Source organism: Heptranchias perlo, chromosome 6 (assembly GCF_035084215.1).
Source record: "Heptranchias perlo isolate sHepPer1 chromosome 6, sHepPer1.hap1, whole genome shotgun sequence".
In the NCBI taxonomy this organism is placed as follows: domain Eukaryota; kingdom Metazoa; phylum Chordata; class Chondrichthyes; order Hexanchiformes; family Hexanchidae; genus Heptranchias; species Heptranchias perlo.
The window spans coordinates 61,487,278-61,509,712 of NC_090330.1; the positions used below are offsets into that span (position 1 = coordinate 61,487,278).

Genomic DNA, 22,435 nt, shown 5'->3' on the forward strand with positions numbered 1-22,435 from the left:
CACATGTGAAGGAATCTTTTGCGGTGGTCACAAACGAGCTGAGTGTTGATGGAGTGATAGCCCTTCCTGTTGATGAACAGTCCTGGCTCGTGTGGAGGTGCTCGTATTGCTATATGGGTGCAATCGATTGCACCCTGCACCCGTGGGAAGCCAGCCACAGAGTGGAATCCCACTGCCCTCTCCGTCCGGCTGAGGTCGACCCTGGGGAAGTTGATGTAGTGTAAGGCCCTGCGAAACAAGCCGTCGGTGACCTGCCTTATGCACTTGTGTGCAGACGACTGAGAGACTCCGGCGGTGTCCCCGGTGGCATCCTAGAATGATCCGGAGGTGAAGAAGTTGAGGGCAGTGGTGACTTTGACAGCGACAGGTAAGGAGATGCTGCTCGGCCCAGCCAGGAGCAGCTCAGCATGAAGGAGGCTGCAGATGTCTGCGACTACCCGGTGACTGACTCTGAACCTCCGTATGCACTGCTCCTCAGAGAGGTCCAGGAAGCTGAGCCTCAGTCTGTAGATCTTGTGGCGAGGGTAGTGCCTCCTGTGACATTGCTCTCTCTGTTGTGGCCCTCTGTGCTCTTGTGCAGGTGCCTATGGCACAGCACTGTGTTGTGGAGCTCCAAGTGGCGTAGGTGGATGCCGTGCCTGGCGAGGCTGGTGTTGTTGCTCGTCCTCGGATGTGGTAGTGAATGCAGCCATGGCGCCCCCCCCATCCTGACGGTGTGAATTTGAGGGGGTCCGAAAAGTAGTTAAATGTGTTTGAACAGAAAAATTTTGAGTGGAAAGTAAGAATTTGCAGTGAAAACACACAGATCTTGAAGCCAAAACTTTGTCTGAAAGAACTGAGTGCCCTGCTGCAATAAGTGACCTTTTCTCCCCATCTGTCAAATAAGCATTTGAATGTGCAACTGGCTGCTGGCTGAAACACGTCTATTGCAACATGGAGTGTTTCCCACAGCACGGGAAACAAGCTGAGGATGCTTCAAAATCACACCAATGCCTCAATGTGGAGAAAACTAAGTAGTTCAACTACTTAAACTATCTCATCAACCGTGTGTCAAGTATCATCCCACCGACTTTAATTGCTGGTGGGACTCCCACATTCGTGAGGCATGCACGCACCCAGCCACGAGAGTGGGGAACCCGAAAGTCTGGGGGTTGGAGCCGGGTTCCAAACCCAATCGGGATTTCCCCGATTTTTGGAGCCCCCAACGTACCTGCAATTTCCCTGGAAAATTGAGCCCCTTGTGACCAGTATAATCTTTTCATATTCATCATTATCTTCAACCTCTTCCTCATTATCCTTATCATAGAAACATAGAAACATAGAAAATAGGAGTAAGAGTAGGCTATTCGGCCCTTTGGGCCTGCTCCACCATTCAAAATGATCATGGCTGATCGTCTAACTCAGTACCCTGTTCCTGCTTTTTCCCCATATCCCTTGATCCCTTTGGCATTAAGAAATATATCTATCTCCTTCTTGAATACATCTAATGACTTGGCCTCCACTGCCTTCTGTGGTAGAGAATTCCACAGGTTCACCACCCTCTGAATGAAGAAATTTCTCCTCATGTCAGTTCTAAATGGCATATCCCGTATCCTGAGACTGTGACCCCTGGTTCTGGACTCCCCAGCCATCGGGAACATCCTCCCTGCATCTAGTCTTTCTAGTCCTGTTAGAATTTTATACGTTTCGATGAGATTATCTCTCAGTCTTCTAAACTCTAGTGAATATAGGCCTCATACTTCAGTCCTGCCATCCCAGGAATCAGTCTGGTAAACCTTTGTTGCACTCCCTCCATGGCAAGGACATCCTTCCTCAGATAAGGAGACCAAAACTTGACACGATACTCCAGATGTGGTCTCACTAAGGGCCTGTATAACTGCAGTAAGACATCCCTGCTCCTGTACTCATATCCTCTTGCAATGAAGGCCAACATATCATTCACCTTCCTAACTGCTTGCTGCACCTGAATGCTCGCTTTCAGCGACTGGTGTACAAGGACACCCAGGTCTCATTGCACCTCCCCTTTCCCAATCTATCACCATTCAGATAATAATCTGTCTTTCTGTTTTTATAACCAAAGTGGGTAACCTCACATTTATCCACGTTATACTGCATCTGCCATGTTCTTGCCCACTCACCCAACTTGTCTAAATCACATTGGAGCCTCTTTGCATCCTCCTCACAGCTCACATTCCACCCCAGCTTTGTGTCGTCTGCAAACTTGGAAATGTTACATTTAGTTCCCTCATCCAAATCATTGATATATATTGTGAATAGCTGGGGCCCAAGCACTGATCCCTGCGGTACCCCACTAGTCACTGCCTGCCATCCGGAAAAAGAACCGTTTATTCCTACTCTCTGTTTCCTGTCTGTCAACCAATTCTCAATCCATGCCAATATATTCCCCCCAATCCCATATGCTTTAATTTTGCACACTAACCTCTTCTTCAGAATTACTTTCTTCATACGTCATTTCAAAGACCCTGCGTCTTTGCTCTGGGCAATTTGCCTCATAATGATACTTAGATTCACATCTAAAGCATCCACTGATTTTTTCCTGGGCATTCCTGGGATTTATTCACCTGTTATTACTGTCCCATTTTTGTCTTTTTGATATAACTGGATTTGCTCCACCTGCTTTCATCACCAACCTGGCTGTCTTTAATCCTTCCATTATATCTTTTGGTGTCCATACTTAAGAAAAGACATACTTGCTCTCGAGGCAGTACAAAGAAGGTTCACTCGGTTAATCCCGGGGATGAGGGGGTGGACATATGAGGAGAGGTTGAGTAGATTGGGACTCTATTCATTGGAGTTCAGAAGAATGAGAGGCGATCTTATTGAAACATATAAGATTGTGAAGGGGCTTGATCGGGTGGATGCGGTAAGGATATTCCCAAGGATGGGTGAAACTAGAACTAGAGGGCATAATCTTAGAATAAGGGGCTGCTCTTTCAAAACTGAGATATGAGGAGAAACTTCTTCACTCAGAGGGTGGTAGGTCTGTGGAATTTGCTGCCCCAGGAAGCTGTGGAAGCTACATCATTAAATAAATTTAAAACAGAAATAGACAGTTTCCTAGAAGTAAAGGGAATTAGGGGTTACGGGGAGTGGGCAGGAAATTGGACATTAATTTAGATTTGAGGTTAGGATCAGATCAGCCATGATCTTATTGAATGGCGGAGCAGGCTCGAGGGGCCGAATGGCCTACTCCTGCTCCTATTTCTTATGTTCTTATGTTCTTATCTAGTAATTTAAAAGCTAATACCAATCCAGGGATTCCCATTTAGAACTTTGTCAATCTTTTGTACAATTTGTTGAAGTCCATGATATACTCGTCCATTGAATTGAGGCAGATTCAATCATGGCCTTTAAAAGGGAACTGAATAAGTACTTGAAAGGAAAAAATTTGTAGGACTACGGGAAAGGGCGGGGGAGTGGGACTAGCTGGATTGCTCTTGCATAGAGCCGGCTCAGACTCAATGGGCCGAATGGCCTCGTTCCATGCTGTAACTTTTCTATGATTCTATATCGACGCCTACATCTGGTCTCTTGAAAATTTTGAAACCTGGACTGGCGTCTGCATTTAATATCTGGAACATTTCAAAACCTGGTAACCGTCGAATCTTCCATTCTGTGTGTCACAACGGAAGATCCCATTTGTTCCATGCAGGCTGAAGGGAATGTCCGTTTCCCCAGGATTTTTTTTTTAAGGCAGCAGACATTTGATCCAATAGGGTCTCCTTTTCCGAGAACTGGACGTCAGTTAGGACCAGTTGCCTGTCCATATGAGACACCTTAGCGCAATCTAGTGATTTAAACGCTAGTACCGATCCAGGGATTCCCAATTGGAATTTTGTCAACCTTTTGTACAATTTGTTAAAGTCCATGAAAGACTCTTCCGTTGAATGACCATCCGTTTTTCGAAATCTATCAAATGCTGACCGGGCCTCATAGGCACTTAACAGGTCATCTTTATTGTAGATTTAACTCAGAAATTCTATTGGAAAGGTAAAACCTTCATCATTATCCAAAAGATCTGCATCCATCTCAGAAAATACCTTACTTCTATTTTACTTTGTCCAGGAAGTGACAACACCAAGGCCATGCCTTGTTTTCCCTTTGGTAGAGTACTAACCCGTGTCTACATATCAACCTCATTCTTCCACTGGTTATACAGTTCAAACTCTGAGAAAATCGGAGGGAAATAGTTCCTCAACGCTTTACACTTGCTTTCTGCCATTTTCGACAATGGTCACTAGGCTTTCAAGTTTTATTTCAAGTCTAAAAAAAATGTAGTTTCCAACTTCCACCTTTAGGCAACCATGTTATAAATTGGATGACCAGGTGGTGAAGGATAGAATACTAGAGCCACATTACCCCCATTAAAAAAATCTAGTTGCTTCCAAGCCTTTATTCACAGAGATCCACATTACACCCACACCACACCCTAGATCAGCTCACTTATAAATGGATACAAGAGTTCCCAATTGATACGCACCACCTGAAATAATTAACACTAATTGATATAAATCACATGGATACAATTAACAATAGTGATTGCTGGACTGCTGTTGGACACAAAGCTGCGAAATGAAAAGAGCCAACCTAGATTTCTCACACCAAGCTAATAGCAAGGACGTTTGTTTGGAGAATCAGTAGCACAAAGCCATTTCCTAACACTCAACAGCAGAGTGCACTGCAGCACCAACGTGCTTGACTTCTGTGTCACCTCCACATATTATAGTTAGAAATATTTTACAATCTTTATCATTAGTTACATTACATTAATGTACTGTATATAACCCAAGGGCAAGATGAATATTGCTAACCCTAGTTTACATGAACTGCCCATTTTCAGAATCTCCTTAGCTACACTTTGCAAGATTAAATATGCTTAAGTATGATAATGACATTTCATGCTTCACGCAGAAGATTTTTTTAATGGGGGTAATGTGCAACATCGTTGCTTGGACGGTAATGTGGCGTAGCAGATCGCCCAGCCGGTACAGCAGATCGCCCAGACGGTACAGCAAATCGCCCAGACGGTACAGCAAATCGCCCAGACGGTACAGCAGATCGCCCAGCCATAATAGCAGATCGCCCAGACGGTATACCAGATCGCCCAGACGGTCATGATAGCTAACAGTCAACTGAGTGAGCCGAGCTCTGTTCTTTACTTACCGGGTGCACTCCCAGGCTGCTGTTGCAATCATCAGCCAGAACTGGCTTTTTAAAGGTTGCACTCTAATTTCCACACACCCCAGCATATTACAACATCAAAAATTTGCATTTATATAGCGCCTTTAATGCAGTAAAACATCCCAAGGCTCTTCGCAGGAGGATTATCAAACAAAATTTGACAACGAGCCACATAAGGAGATATTAGGACAGGTTACCAAAAGCTTGGCCAAAGAGGTAGATTTTAAGGAGCGTCTTAAAGGAGGAGAGAGAGGTGGAGAGGTAGAGAGGTTTAGGGAGGGAATTCCAGAGCTTAGGAGCTAGGCAGCTGACGGCATGGCCACCAATGGTGGAACGATTAAAATCAGGGATGCACAATAGACAAGAATTGGAGGAGCGCAGAGATCTATGAGGGTTGTATGGCTAGAGGAGGTTGCAGAGATAGGGAGGGGTGAGGCCATGTAAGTATTTGAAAACAAGGATAAGATTTTTAAAATCAAGGCATTCCTGGACTGGGAGTCAATGTAGGTCAGCGAGCACTGGGGTGATGGGTGAATGGGACTTGGAGCGAGTTAGGATACGGGCAGCAGAGTTTTGGATGAGCTCAAGTTTATGGAGGATGGAAGATGGGAGGCCAGCTGGAGGTGCAAGTAGACGGTCTTGGTGATGGAGCAGATATGTGGTTGGAGCTCAGCTCAGGGTCAAATAGGACGCCAAGGTTGCGGATGGTCTGGTTCAGCCTCAGACAGCGGTCAGGGAGAGGGATGGAGTCGGTGGCTAGGGAATGAAGTTTGCGGCGGGGACCTAAGACAATGGCTTCAGTCTTCCCAATATTATACTCCCGTTTGACACAGGTTTTACAGCAATCACTATCCAAAGGATATGCAAATGAACTGACCCGGGAAATTCTGATGTAAATACCCCTCCAGACCATAACTCATTTTCATTGGTGTAAAGCAGTTCAAAGACTCGCTTAGTGCTGGTGGTCAGAAGGTGCACCTGTTGACGTAGTGTAACCTTAGACATCTCAACAAACAAAGCACCTATGGACAAAGTATAGATGGGAGAATTGCGATTCTCAGTCTATTTGAATATGGAGTTATGGAACATATACATGGAAAATTACTGGAACAATAATAGCTTGGTGCGCATTAGGATTCAAGGCTATGATCTAGTCATATATATGTTTCTACATTGTATTGGAAATACATTAAGTACATCAATTGCCCAAAGATATCAAGATTCACTCTAATATTGCAATTGCAACCTCACTATTTGAATATTTACCAATTTATTGTAGAACTGAGGTATATGTATCTCCAGTCAAGGCAGTAATTATATAAGCAGTTGCTAGCACTGACGTATAAAATAGGTTCTTTTGACATGCAGAAAATAAGTTTGCATATTGCAGAATTATTGGTTGATTCTGATTACTATTACCTTAGGATTTCCACCCACTATTGATTCAGTACAAATAGCAGGAGGTCACAATACCTTTTTTTAAAAGCTTTAACTCACCTTAAATTCCTTCTCAATATTGGCCAGCACACTGAGCTCATTACTGAGCTCCAGAGCTGAAAGTACTGGGTCCTCACTGGAGAGTGACAAGTAGGCAGGGCTTGCTAAGCCTCGGTAGGCATTTATTCGAGATCTGGAGTGGCTAAAGGAGTCATTCAGCTGATTCTCAGTACACAACTTGCATTTGCAAAAATAGCTGTGGGGCCGGTCAATACGGGCCCCCCTTCTCAATAAGATGTGAACTATTTCATATTCTTGACAATGAGCTGCCAGGGTGATCGGAGTGACATCGTGGGAAAACCTGGTACCATCTTCATCATAGGCATAAAAATCATCGTACTCTGGTTGATATTGCTCTGGACTCACAGCCAGCCTATGTTTTGCAGCAAACAAATGATGATTCAAGATGGCCTCCACTATGCGCACATATCCCTTACTGATGGCCAATAATAAACCATCCCCAACACGTGACAGGTTATCAATCTTCAGCAGAAGCTCTATGACCTCTAAATGCTCATTTGCTACAGCCAATTGCAATGCATTCTGACCCATGTAATCAACACAATTCACGTTGAGTGATTGAGATTCTTCCAGCATCCTTCTGACCACAGGAACGTTTCCATATTCCGCTGCATCTAGAAATCTTTCTTCTTCAAGAGTTAGGTTCGTGGACCTATCATTAAACATGTAGGCTGGCCCTCGGAATGCCTGTCTTCTTCCTTTTTGCACCGTCTGCCGTCGTGGCCTGTCCCCATTGAAACGACTGCTAAATAGGGGGGGAAATATTAGTTAGATCAGAAAGATAGTTCACATCATGATCACTTAACATGCCTAATTAATGAAAAATTTCAAAATCCATTATTCACTTACATTTCTGTGTGAAATTTCAGAAACAACACAAGATGAAAGAGATAGCGACATTGGCAGTTCATTAACAAAGAATGCCCAAATTACTTGTGATGAATTATTACAAGGTTTGTATTATTTTTATTTCACTATTACAGCCTTAGTCATTTTATGTACACAAGAAATTATTCCATGAAGTATTTTATGAGGCTTACAAAACTAAGACGACCAAGTGATCATATTTCTGGCCAAGTTCTAAATTATGTACTATAACTCTTTCATCAATTTACAAAAATGGGAATAATAATGAGACTGCATGATTTTCACTAACAAATATGAATCAAGCCATGCCAATCCTTTCTATCTAATGGACCATGTATTGTTTCCACAAAACTAAATTTTTTTGCCCTAATATGACCACCCTGAAAATGGCATGGAACAACTTACCACCCTGTTGCTGCCATTGCTGTGGGCATCTCAATTTTGTCAGGGTCCTTTGAATAGGTGGCCCAGGCAGACGTCTGGAGAGGGCACACAGCGGATTTACATATTTAAATCAGGGTCCTATGATGTCAATAGGACCCCAATGCTATTTTAGGACTGAACTGGACAGACAGTGCGCTGTGCTTGCTCTGCCCAGTATCAGCTGACGGCTAGGCCAAGGAGGAGCTAACAGGTAATTTTCACCTTATTTTTATGGGAGGAGCAGGAAAGATGCCCTAGGCTCCATAAAACCAGCCTGGGCTGCTGCCACTTCAGCTTCCTCCTCCCGAGATCACAGCCCCCTCCACAGACCTATCTTCTTCCGCCCTGGAGGCCAGCACAGCCGACCAATATTGCAGCGGCCTGGAGCCTGTGCGCTCTCCCGCAGCACTTGATTTCCACCTACAGCCCACCAGCCTAATGAAGCCCTGCACTCAAAATGGTCTGGGCCTCCCTCTGGGGCTATCGGTCGGCCAGCCATCACAGTCCACTGGCCAGCTGCCCGAGGTCCGTTTGGGGGGAATAAATTGAAAACTCTTCCCATAGAAAAGTTCAAAACCTTTCCTGAAAATGTCTTTCTATTCGCAGAAAGATGTCCTGAAAACCTGCTTCTAAAAGCTATCCGGAAACCACCTTGATGCAGAAACTTGACCTGAGAAACCCTTTTTTGTCTTGCAAGAACCCTGACCTAGTCACTAGAGACTAGCACCAGCGATTAATTCAGAATTGAGTGAACTAAATGAATTAAATTAAAATTCTGCCAAATTTCATTTCCGATTCTGGTTGGCGCAGTGTATGCATATATCCCACTACTGTGCTCATCTATAATTATCATGACAGGCAGCATCTTAAGTCAAAGATAGGATAACAATTTATTTGGTTATTTTAATATTTTTTATATCTAAACTAAAAGACATATCTGATTCCTAACAGTTTGTTGAAGAATGCTGTTCCTTTTTAATTTAAAGCCAAATGTATTCATTTTCTACGTTAATTGGCCCAGAACTTGCTGGAGCCGGGCATCTCGCAGCTTGCCCCATTAGTTAGCCTTTTCTCCTTTCCCTTTGAAAAATTTTTACGCTGCAATTTGCTGGAAGTGCGAGCTGATAATGGCAACAGGGCAGCTGGGACCTTGGTGAATGATGGGACCAACAGAATATCTCCTTAACCAGTGAGATTTAATGATTGAGAAAGAAACAGAAAAATGGCAGAGAAGGAAATAGGGTGAATTAGAGTCAAATCAGGTACAGAAAAAGAAATATAGAGAGGGAAAGAAAGATTGGATTAAGAGAGAGAGAAAAAGGGAAAAGTAAGAAAAAAAAGTTTCAAATGTTAAATTTTAAAAATCTCTAACAACAATTTGCCAGCTGCAGAAATAAGACTCCACGATTTCAATTGTTCCCTTTATGGGCTGGAGAGGATAAATCGTGTCAATAAAATGGTACTTACACTGTCAAATACCAGCCCTAACTTTCTGCAGCGAGTTTAATTGGTAATTAGAGCGCAAATGCAGCAATTTCTTGAAACTCACGGGGAGGTTGATGGCAAGCTGCCATTTTTGTGAGGCTAATGGTGGAGCAGTGCAAATTGTCCAGCAATTTGTGGCGATTTGCAACTCAGAGGGGTATCTCTTCCTTGCCCCAAATTGCTGGACGATTTACACATTAATAACAGCGTGCGCATTAAACTCGCCATTATTTTGCCAGCAAATTCTGGCCCAATCAAATGTCCATGCTCAGTGTACATTTATTTCAACAGCTGCAGCACGACAGCAACTTGCATTAATATAATAAGTTTAATGTCCCAAGGCACTTCACAAAGGGGCTGGGAGGAGAAAAAAATAAAGTAGGAATAGACAAGGCAATGGATGCCAAGCCATAGAAGGGGAAATTTGCAGGATAACTGGAAGTTTGGCCAAAAACAATGAGTTCATGAAAGTTTCTAAAAGGTACAGAAGTGGCGAGAAGTGGGAGGGAGTTTCAAATAATAGGCCAAGGCAGCTTAAGACTCTGCCATGAATTGTGAGGCTAAGGGAGGGTGGGATGCACAAAAGGCCAGAGTCAGATAATCAAAAGGTGCGACAGTGGATATAAGGCTGGAGGAGGCAGAGAGAAGATGGAGTGAGTCTGTGGAGGGATTTGAAAATGAGGATGAGGATTTTAAATCTAAAGCATTGGGGACTGAGAGCCAATGTAGTTCTGCTAGAAATCATGGTTCATCTGTCTTTCGGATGAGACGTTAAACCAAGGGCCCGTCTGCCCTCTCAGCCCTTTCTTTCCCATCCCAAATCCACCCTTAAAACCAGGTGATAATACAGAGAACAATCCAGGCCAGTTAGTACAATTTTCCCTACTAACCTACTAAAGACAGGAAAGCAAATCTATTTTCGGAATGTCTATTGACACCACTGTGTCAGCCAATGAGTTGGAGGCAGGGCGGGACTTATGGCAGGACTTATAGCAAACAACTGTATTTTACAGCAAACAAAGTTTATTTACTCAGCAAACAGCAAAGCAAAGTCTATTTACAGAGTCTATTTAAAAAAGAGTCCCTACGAACTGCAGCAAACATAACTCATGTAGAAGCTGCAGCAACTTCTCCCGATAAAAGCACCGTGATTTCTCCAGCAAAATGCAGTGAGTGGAGGATAGTTACATACAAATTATGTGCGTAAAATCAATCCCAGTCACTTACAATAGAGTGATCTCCAGCCGTGATTAATGGGGGAATTACGCAATCATCTCAATTCTGGCTGGGAATAGTGCTGTCACTACATGCAGCCATGGGTTTTGAGTGGGAATTGTGGACTATTATCAAGTTGGAACTATTGCTAATTGTTATGCTGGAATGTTCTTCCATTTCTAATGTTACTGCATTTCAGAATCTGAGGAATGAATTGATATGGGGCATGATTTTTACCTGGAGCCAGGAAGAGAGCTGTGAGGATAGATTTTCGCGTGGAAAACCCGGAAGTGAAGTTGGTGGGTCAGAATGTGTGATCACGACCTAATTGAATTATTACAATTTTACTTCCAGGTTTCCCACGTGCCAGCCGCATTGACAGGCTGGCTGCCTGTCGGGCAGGAAAGAAGCCAGAGAGCGGATGCCAGGTAAGTCTGACATCACGGGGGGAGGGGGGGGGCAGACGGACATCACGGTGGGGGAGGCCGGACATCACAGGGGGATCTGTCATCGTGGGGGGGGATCAGTCATCAGGGAGACTGCAGACATCGAGGGTTGTGGACATCAGAGGCTGGAGACATCGGAGCCTGGAGACATCGGAGCAAGGTCAGAGACATCGCAGGGAGGGTCGGACAATGGGGGGGGGGGGGGGGGGGTCTCTGACATCGGGGAGGTTCGGACAATCACAGGGGTCCAATCGCGGCAAGGAAGCTTGTTGGGCCTGGAGGAAACACTCCTGCCCCTCCTGGCCCATAAGCAGTATAATAAAGGCACTTACCCGATGAACCAGCCCTTCTCGCCTCCTTTTACCTGGTGAGATTCATGAGCCCTCGGAAGGCCGTCCTGGAGGCGTTAAATTTAAAGCTTAGTTAGCTTCAATTAAAAAAAAAAGCTACTTAACGTCTCTTGAGGATGATAATTGCCCACTAAATACACGTCTGCTGGCACTCATTGGGGACGCGACCTCCGCGATTCGGCTGGGGAACTGCATCAAATGCACGCATCAAAACGCGCCCACATTAAACCCGGAAGTGGACGCGTTGGAAACGGGTTGTGGTCGTAATCACCAAAACTACTGTTTCCACCTCCCACCCGACTCCACCCTACACGTTCTTAGGAGTTAAAACTCCCCCCCGGTCTCTGCAGGATACAGCTGCTCTCCTTTCTGCTTCAGTCAGTATTTTATGTCATTCAGCTTTTTTACACTTTTTATCATTCTTGATTATGTGGGACATTTTAGTAACTCAGCTAACTTTACTCAGACACTTCAATGCCAAGATGATTTTAGTAATTTGTTACTGGCTCCAGTAATGGATTCTTGACATCTTATGGACTATTTGTCTAATGGGCCACTTACAAATAACCCAGGCTTTCACACCATTTTCTAAGATTTAGCATGAGTGCACTTGTCAACAAAGGTCAAATGTTTCATTTCTGATTGTTAAGGTGGTACATTTTCATAATTTCTCCTACCTTGCTACTAGATTGCTTAAAGTACTACCAACAGTAAGTTGTCATACAGGAATGAGCTGAACATGTAGCACTACCAGTTTAGCAGTAACTACCTGCAGTTTGTGTAATATTGCAGTCAACGAAGCTTCAAAGTACTCGCACAGGATTATTCCCCTCTCTCCTGCTGTTCTTTAGGGTCAAACAATTCTTCTTTTAATAACAATAAAGAATGAAGCTCCAAAAGTCCACAGCAAGTGTGATCCTAGCATTTATGGGGGGATTGAACTCACCACAGAACACCACCACTGACCCCACCAAAGTACATGGGATTAGGAGGAAGGGCCTCCAGGAGTAGGCCTTTGGCATTGTGGAGGCATATCTGTGGCAGAGGCCCCCCCACCTCCGCCGAATACTCAGAAATATGAGTGAAGCTTGCCAGCCTGCAGCAAGTGCCTGGACACCCACCCCAGAAAGGCGCATCATGGCCCCAGTGGCTCCCTGTGTCAGGTGTATCCCGGTCCTGGTTGAGTTTGCAGCTGTTCTGGTGGCCTCCCACCAAACTTAAGGTGGGAGTCCGCTGCAATGGATTTTTGGAACCTTATTTTCTAATTCAGTTTATTAGTAGTGTCCTGATTATTTTCCCCCAGTTTTCTCTCCCGCTCTGACCGTTCTGGTGAACCATTCCACACCCCCTAGTGGCTGCTGTTCCAAGCAACCATTCTCCATATACTAGCCTAGGCACTGAATGTTGGGTAGGCTGTTCCACCATAGGTACCATTACCGTTGAGTCCAATCCTGCCCTCAGCTGAGATCCACACACACAATCTCCAGCACAGGTCAACAGATTGCGGTCAGAAGTGGAAACACTGATTATTTTTGCCTTAGTGGCTCTGAGGCCTATTGTATCAATCCTATGCCAGCATGTCTGAGATCAGCTACCTCAGCAAAGACCAGTCTTAAATCTGCAACCTGCTCATTGTGTGTGGTAGGGTCCATACAGTGACAGTGCATTTACCACCTGAACCATCAGGGAGCCCAAATTAAGGATAATAACGAAGATTTATAACTACAGATCTGTTTGTAAGAGATTTGAATGTGAAATAATTATTTTGAAAAAGGCAGCTTTGCTGTAAAAGAGAGAACATTTCTTTAAATGACCTATTGATTCATACAAAGGAACCTACTAAACGATTTATCCCGCCACTGAATGGTAACTCAGGTAACAGTGTAAAATGTGAATTAGAACAATAAAATCAACCACGCGAGGGATTAAATTATTACCATTTATTGTGTGCGGTGTTGCAGTAATTAAGATGAACCTTCCGTGCACTGCAGCAAAAAAAAATTATGAATTGATATGGGAAATTTTACATGATTCCAGAATGGGATCCAAGTAGAAACATCAAAGGGCTCAGACCCAAAGGTTTGTGAATATTAACCACGTGCGATAGTTTGTCAAATCTGCCTTCCCTGTATTTGTGAATGTGGGCATGGCTCAGTAGCATATGACGCAGCGGTTAGTAATAAAAAGAATACTTAATGCATTTATTATTTTAATCCATTCCTATATGGTGCTGACATATGGCTGTCCAATCCATTCAGTTCCTTTAAGTCAATGATCACTACTAATAACATCATAAATATTGCGACAGATTATAGTTCACTCATTGTGAGTAATTTTGACTTTGTGCAATAGTGTATAATGGGTGATAGCGAATTGACAGCCAGTTTTACCCCTCTCCCACCTTTTATTTTCATTGGCGACAAATGCTACCACCCATTTCACACTATCGCAAAAAGTCAAAATTACCCCCATTGTCTCCAGCATTTGTTCGAACTTTGCTGAAAAATTTTCAGAACTACTTCACACAAGCATTCTCGTTGCTGAAAGAAATGAGATTTGGCCATGGACCTAAGCTTTTCAATAACACCCTTGAAAATGTATTACAATTCTGGCCTTTGTGTGGAGAATCTTGGGTTTTTTAAAGATTTTTATGACAGCATTAAAACTTGTTGTTTGAAATGAGATGATTCTTCTTGCTTTTGTCAAATGAACAGTCAGTCCGTCCCCACTTCAATTCAGGCATTTTTTTGTACTAATCAAGATGAGGGATATTAATGCTGGAGAATGGAATGCTTTCCATTTAAGGCAGTGTTGAACATTTCCAGGTTATGTACAGATGGACAGATTCAGAGCAAAGCTCCTTCTACTCTGCCCTCATAACTTGCCTCATTCCTAGCTCAGAAGAGCAGCCCTGCTTGGACCAGTGTGTCAGTTTTCCATTTCCTACACCAGCCATTCTGTAGTTTCTCTGAATGATATTGCCAATTTAATACCATATTAAGTTTCATGCTATAACCCATGCAAACTAGGAGCTGAGTGTAGACTGCCCAAACTCATTTCACATATGACTATTGCAACCAGCAAATAGAGAAAGTGGTCATCCCATTAGTCAGAATTGAATTTGCTGACATCATCTCATAAAGCAAACTGAACTTACATATAGGATTGCTTAGCAATTGAAAATGTAGGGAAGTCATCGTGAGTCTGAATTGGAAACTAAGCTAAGCCAAAACATAACCAGAAATTCTAATATTAATTACTCTCCAAATTCTTTAACTAATTCTTCATAAAATAAATTCTCTATCCATCCTTCACCTTGCAATATTAGGAGTCCATTCTATACATTACAAAATAATAAATTATCTTGAAATTCAAGCTTCTCCAAGTGTTTCTGCTCCCATGAATATATTTTCCTTCTTTGTTCAAAACCAAGTATTTACTCTATTTTTGGTTGAGTTTAATGTAATGCTAATTAACATGGTGGAATTCCTGATTTTACTTCTGGCAGTTTCAACCAATATGAATTTGAAAATGGGAATAACAGAAAACCAGCCAATCGCAAGGAACCTGCCATAATGGTAATACCACACGTTGCAAGTAGCTAAATTGGTATTTAACTGACATAAATGGCAAATATGTTGTTCATCCATCAGCAAAGTACACAAAGCTTAGTCAAGAAAGGCCAACAAGTATTTTGCAATTTACTGACCAAGACATAGAGGTTATGTTAGATAGCTTGACTGAAATGCCTGATGCTCCTACCTAGCTCCTGAGGGGTAATTTTAACCCCAAAGAATGGGTGGGTTGGGTCGAGCGGGTGGGTAATCAAAATTATAGATGTTAGCAGCGGAACTGCAACCCGGCTCCAACGTGCCCACTTCTCTGTTTTACAACCTGGTATACGCTCCTTAATCCTGACCTGAATCTGCAGCCAGCTCCTCATGCCCTCCTCCCCATGCAGCCTCAATGCAATATTTTTGAATAAATAATTTTGAACAGTAAAAATCATTTTAGAAGTCTACACAGGCATTTGGAGATGCTTTTTCACTAAACTCCCATTATCGTAAACTTGGTTTGTTGCCAGGAAAGAAAATGCAGTGGAAAATTTGTGAGTGGATAATGCTTGGATAATAGAAATCGGTGGATAATTGAATCACCATAAATGTTTACCTTGCATAGCAATATCCTAGTGATGGGAAAGGATGCAGACAATACAAAGTGAAAAACATAGTATTTCTTTAACAAAAAAGGACAGAGTACAAATAGCTAATGAAATATGATCAGGCTGCACAATAATCTAACATCTCACATTTGTCCATGAGAATTCTGGCCGATAATTGGGCAGGCAGATAACTAAAGTGCAGATAACGGAAGATCCACCGTAGTGTCTTTTTTAACACTGTTTGTTTATCTGAGCAAAGCAGAATTCTGAATCTAATCTAAACTTCATGGACACCTAGCAATTTTTTTGGTCAGAAATCTACATCAAATTGCACGGCACTAAATTTTCATTTTGCTTCCTTGTAATTTTTTCCCAACTGAAACCTAGAGATAAGGCAGCTTGTTTTCCTCCAAATCCAGATCGAATGCACAGTTAAACAGCAGGTTTTCTGTTTGAGGTTGTGCACAAATTAATATCAACCATGTGAGTAACATAGACTGCTGCCAGACACAGACTGAGAACTCACTAAAAGCAGTGTTATTCAGTGACTGTCCAGCACCTCATTTTATTACACTTCCTGCCACCCTCTCAATTTTTCTATAAGAGTATGGCAGAATAGGATGTTGTGGTCCTGGACTAATAATCCATTGGTGGTGAGTTCAAATACCAAGTTGTGAACCTGAATTCTGGAAAAAGTAACTACGAGAAATGTAAAAAAACATTCACCCCGAGACCCTTCCACAGTGGCCGACCCCCACCCCCCACCACGATTTCAGACTTACCTGGCATTTGCTCCCCAGCTGCTTTCCCTCCTGACAGGCAACCAGCCTGTCAATCTGGCTCGCTGTCACGCAGGAAACCAGAATGTAAAATCAATTGCCTTCAATTGAGTTGCGATCGCAGATTCCAGCACGCTCACTTGACTCCTGGGTTTCCCACACAATAATCTACCCACCTGCTCAGTTCCTAACTCCGCGCTAAAATCATGTCCCTACTCTCAGCAAAGTACCCAAAGCCCCACCTGGACTAAAATAGCTAAGGATGAAAATGAAAGAGACCTAGGAGTCTTAGTGGAATCAATGATCAAAATGTCCAACCAATGTAGAGCAACACTGTGGGGAAAGGCAACCATTTAGAGCCTTCCCGCCATTGTGTACCGAGGGGCTGAAATCAGGGAAAAACCCCCAGGGCAAAATGTGAAATTCAAATTGCTGTAATGTACCTGTAATAAATCTGTAATCAATAATCTGTATTGAGTATAATGCAATGAGACACCCCAGAGTGTCATGAACTGTAATTATGTACAATATGTGCATTGAACTGTACTTGATGTAACCTGCAAATTGTATAATCTGTATTGTGTACATTTGGAATGTGATATGACAACTGTACACAAGGTATGTTTTGCTGCAAATTTTATGAATAAAGTATATCTTTGAAAAAAAAGGTAATTAGAGTGTTGAACTACATAGTCAAACCAGGAGAATGCAAATCAGAGGCAGTTTTAAACAAACTGCATAGTGCTCTGGTCAGACTGCACCTTGAGTACGGTGTACAGTTGCAGCAAAAAGCCACCAGGCTGATCCCTAGTGTCAAAGGTATGAGTTATGAGGAAAAACTTGGGCTTTTCAACCTGGAAAGGAGGCGTCTGAGAGGTAATCTTAGAGAGACATATAAGATACTTCAGGGAATAGAAAAGGTAAATCCAAAACATTACTTTAAATTATATTACATGAGTAGGACAAGCGGACACAAGTTCCGACTAGTAAAAGTTAAATTTAGGACTGATGGTAGAAGGTGGTAGTTACTGTTGTAATGTAGGAAATATAGAATGTGTGATAATATTAAAAATATTATCATTTTTTTAAATATGAACAAAATAAAATATAGGTTGAAATGAATGAACTTGTGACTGGCACAATAGTTCAGATTGCAGCTCTTAGTGGGAATCATTTGGGTCAGGTCAGAGCTTCCAGCAAGAGTCGAGTTGCAGGAGTTGAGTCATGTTAAAGCTGCCAGCAGGAGTTGAATTACCGTAAAATCTGCCACTGATTATTTTTCAACAATAGTGGATAAGAGTGTTGATACATCCAAATCTTAAATAGTTTTTGCATTACTGTTTTCAGTAGAAGTTCAGAACTCAATTTTTATTTCTATTCCCCCTCTGAGCAATGATTTAATCGGCTTTAACACAACTTTCATAAGAATTTTCTTCTTTTTTTAAAAAATTGCCTTTAAGTCTTTTTACAATGGGATCAAGCCACACAAGTCTGGATTTATTTTGAAGTGCAGTCACTGTTGTAATGTTGGCAAACACGGCAGCCAATTTGCACACAGCAAGGCCCCACAAATAGCAATGTGATAATGACCAGATAATCTGTTTTAGCGATGTTGGTTGAGGGATAAATATTGTCCAGTGAGAACACCCCTGCTCCTCTTCGAAATAGTGCCATGATTGGAGAGATTTAAACATGGAGTTGCAGGAGCAATGGTCACAGATTTGGGAGGCGACAGCACATTGTAGGACTTTGGAAAGGAAAGGCAGATTGGAGATTGAGCAGTAGTTTGCAAGGGCAGAGGGATCGAGGGTGGGTTTTTTGAAGAGGGAGTGATGATGGTGGTTTTGGAAGGTGGGGAGACAGTACCTGAGGAGAGGGAACCATTTACAGTGTTAGCTAGCATGGGAGCCAGGAAGGGACGTTAAGTAGTTAGCAATTTAGTGGAAATGGGGTCAATGGAGCATGAGGTAGGTCTCATGGACAAGATGAGCTCAGAGAGGAGATAGGAGAGAACCTAGAGAATGTCATAGGGAGATGGGTGAGGAAAAAGCACGTGCACATTGTGAGAGAAGCTAAGACACACGGGGAAAGGGAGAGACAGGGGCAGACATATATCATAACTGAGCTACGAGGATAGATACAGAAGCAGAGATACACAAGGCGATAGAGAGAAGGGAACCTCAAATACACACGGGTATATATCTACATAGACCGAGAGAAGGGAAGTAGAGCTCCACACAGGAACAGGGATTAGTTTTGGTTATTTACAGCCATGGATGAACTGGTCACTTGATTGTAGCCGCACATGAGGAAATGCTTACAAAATATTAATAAAATCATATTGCTTCAGGACTTCAAGATTTTGCTCCAAGAAAAGTGGGTGAGCCCACCCATGAGAAAGTTCCCCCAAATCATCCAAGAAAACATGGTTGTTGTTTTCATATCTTCACTCTCTTCCCTTGGAGAATAGTGGGAAGCAGTGGAAGGATTTGCAGGCTGATTAACAGACTGACAGGCCATGATACAAGTACTGCTTCCATGGCCCTAACCACCTTTAAACCAAGCGACAGGGTGGTTACTCCTGTACAACAGGAGGGTTTTATAGGCCCCACAACCCATATGATGTGGGGTGGGGGAAACACCCACACCTATCAAACGCAAGTATCCCATTGGATGTCAACCCAGAATTCAGAGCCGGAGCTGCAGTCTCCACTCGCCGGGACTGTCTGCAGCAAGGTTCAAACCCTACACCTACCGACTCAAAGGCAGGAAATGCGAACACAAAGCTAAAGGCTCACTCCAAGAAAACAAATAAAAGAAAAACACACCCATAAAAAACTTCTATTAAAGAAAAGCAATAGATCAATATTTGTAACACTCTCCACACACTCAAGGACTATGAAGGGACTCCCACCCTCCACTCCAACCCTGTCATGACAGTAGCCTATTTTCCTGGGTCGGGATTGCTTACGCATGGCAGGCAGGAACCCGCCAGTGAGCAGTACCCGCCACTGCCAACCCAGGAAAATTTCACTACAGCAGCACTTGAAAAGCGGAGACAAGCTTAAAGGGGGCACAAGATCAGAGTGCTCTTTTACTATTAGGTCTTGGACTGAGTCAAGGCTTAACAAAGGTTAACGGTATGCGGCCTAATGGGAGAGAGAGATGCCTACTACAGGGTCCTCTTCCCCCTAAATAGTGCCTCAAGAAGCCTTCCACTGCTGCTTCAAGAAATTCACGTCACCCTCCCTTGGTGGTCCCTGAAGGCAACAGGGGTACATGCGGAGGGGAGGGAAATGGGGAGGCTTCCCAGGGCCTGCCTCCCTACTGTAATTTACATGTGCTAGACGAGCAAGAGGGTGGCTGTCATAGGAGGGGCAGTGGGAGCAAAACCAAGGTTGGGGCAGAGGGTGAAGGAGGAGGGGTGGGTGATGATATGGCCTCACCGCCCTATTTTCCTGCTGTTTCTGTCGTTATCCCAATTTGGCGGGGGGGGGGGGCGGGGGCAAGATAGCAGAGGAACATCCAGGCCGGTGATTCAAAATACTTTGTAAGCATTTCCATGCAGTACTTAAGGCCACACAAGAGAAAGGCAAAAAAATTCTCAATGTCTAAACATTTAACAAATAAAGTAGATGATGTGTAAAGGGCATAGACTAGAGAAAAATTCATGCTGATTAGCACTTCGTTTATCATGAAGTTTTGAGTCGTAAAGAAAATATTTGCTGCGTCTGTACATGTCACCTTTAGATGATGAATTAGCTGCTGAACTACAATGGGCTGTATTTTGTAGCAGCTTTTATCGTTGCTGCTGTTTTGAAATTCTTTAAGGTTTTTTTTCCATTGCCACAATTATGATGGGTGGGATCAGGCTAATCCTACCCATTACTTGAACAGAAGTCTGGTGCCTTGCTCCAGCATTGTCAGACCCATACGCAGAAGGATCATTTATATTGCCCTGAAACTCTGGATTCATTTCTGGACAAAGGACTTGGCACCATCCAGTGCTTACTGATCACTTCAGAAACTGCTAGCCTGGATTTTCCACTGTGACCTACTCAATTTTGGATTGATATCAGAGCAGATAATGGGAACACTGCCCACTTTGTAGCCTAATGTAGTTTCCGGTGGGTTGTATCAGCTGTAGTGGAAACGCCCATCTCAAACAGGTGGGCACTTTGCTTCAATATTAATTTGGAGGCATTTTGGTTGTGCACACTATTTCTCACCATTCTGGTGTGCAGAAGGTCTTCATAAGCCTTTGTGTCAATTGCTGCATATTATTTATTTTTACCCTCAGAAATATTAACAGTACCAATGGATTTCCCAATGGAAGTAGAAGGACCTACAGAGGGTTGCCAGTCAGTTCAGGTCACATGAAAGATGATCTGTGCCCGCCCGCTGACACCCGGACACCCACAGCTCCAGACAGTGGTGAACATACCCTACTTTGGCAGATGATTACTGCAAGTGGATGCTTCTATTCTAAAGTAAGCTGGGACAGCAGACTCAATGGCACCGCAAAATATATGAATACCTGATTGACTGTAATGTTGGCTACTTCCTCAGAATCACCACATTCACACTACGTCTTGCTTTCAGTGGCACGAACGAAGGCATGCCAAAGTGATCAACAGCCAGTGCAGCCTGATTGGCTGAACCCGACAAGATGGCACCAACCATTTCTCAGGCCCTGAATCATCTATCTACCAGAGACTGGCTCAGCCGAAAGGCAGATTCAGAGCCATATCATATGGTGCAAGGAAATCTTCAGGATCTGCAGACACCATGCAGCATAAGGCTAGCACATCAAGTGACAATAATGGTCAGCTGTGGCCTGGAACCTGAGTCCTCCTTCTTCCAGACATTCTGCAAGGATGGTCTACGGTGATGGTGGTGCGGAGTGTCACCTCATGTAGCACCACCTCAACGTAATGAGGCATCAAACAGGAAACCGGTATTGCACTACTTGGTCATTTGCCTGCAGACTCAAATTTGTACCTTTGTTACCTTTCTCTACATATTTACTGGCCTCTTCTTAATCCCCTACCCCTTCAGCCTTGACAAAGCGTTTCCACATGCCTTCAGAATAAGCCTCTGCTTGCTGTGGCTGATGTTCCCCGCCACCAGCGCGCATTAGGAAAATTACCACCTTTAAAGTATAGCTGTGTCAGCTATCAGTCTCAGTTCTGCTTGTACACCAACTACAGTGACTCATGTATAAGGGGGTCAAACATTGCATGAATCTCGAGTTTTATGCACAACTATATAAATTACCTTTGCATCTTAAAAATAAGATGCCAGAGGATAATTAGGAATTGCTAATAGCTGAGAAATTTGTATTGTGATTCTAAATAGGACATCACTGTTAATGAGAAAACATGCTCAAAATTGCTTTTCCTGTAAAACTTATTCCTTTTGATCTGCCAAAGTTGATCTCCTAAGGTTGGATGCCCTGAGGTTAGATCTGCTAAAGAACTCTAGTAACAACATGAAACTGTGAGATACAGCCTATTGGTTTAGGTATTCCTAGAGTTGCCACTTTTCCTCAGTCCAAAGCAGGACAGGAGTAGGACACAGGCACAAAGCACAGCATCATTGCTTGAATTTTGACATTTTGCTTTACCAATGATGAATATTAATAGATAATCTTAAGAACCTCAACATGCCTCCAAATTACAGAAATAAGTAATAAAAGCATGTTTTATTTTTTTCAAATTATTTTTGGTGTCCATTTCCACTCAAAATCAGATTGTCCCAGCTAAAACCAGACTGATAGAAACCCTATCAATAGTCAGAAAACCCTAATCAAACAGAAAAATTAAAACCTGGATGTGATATTCCCCACATAACCGTTGATGATTTTTGAACGCAACAAGGATGTCCCTCAGAATGAGTTACTAGTACAGAATGCTTGAAGGATTTAGGCAGTGATCAGATGAGTGGTAAGTAATCTACACTACTATGGAGAGAATTAATATGCCTTTC

General features: G+C 43.1%; 1 protein-coding gene across 1 annotated transcript in view; it reads right to left on the reverse strand.

Moving 5' to 3' along the window:
- LOC137322538 (short transient receptor potential channel 6-like) overlaps positions 1-22,435 on the reverse strand; it is a 113,543-nt gene that overhangs the window by 82,783 nt on the left and 8,325 nt on the right. The window contains exon 2 of the mRNA XM_067985461.1: positions 6,700-7,465. Within this exon, the coding sequence (XP_067841562.1) occupies positions 6,700-7,465 (766 nt within the window). The remainder of the gene's footprint in view (positions 1-6,699; positions 7,466-22,435) is intronic.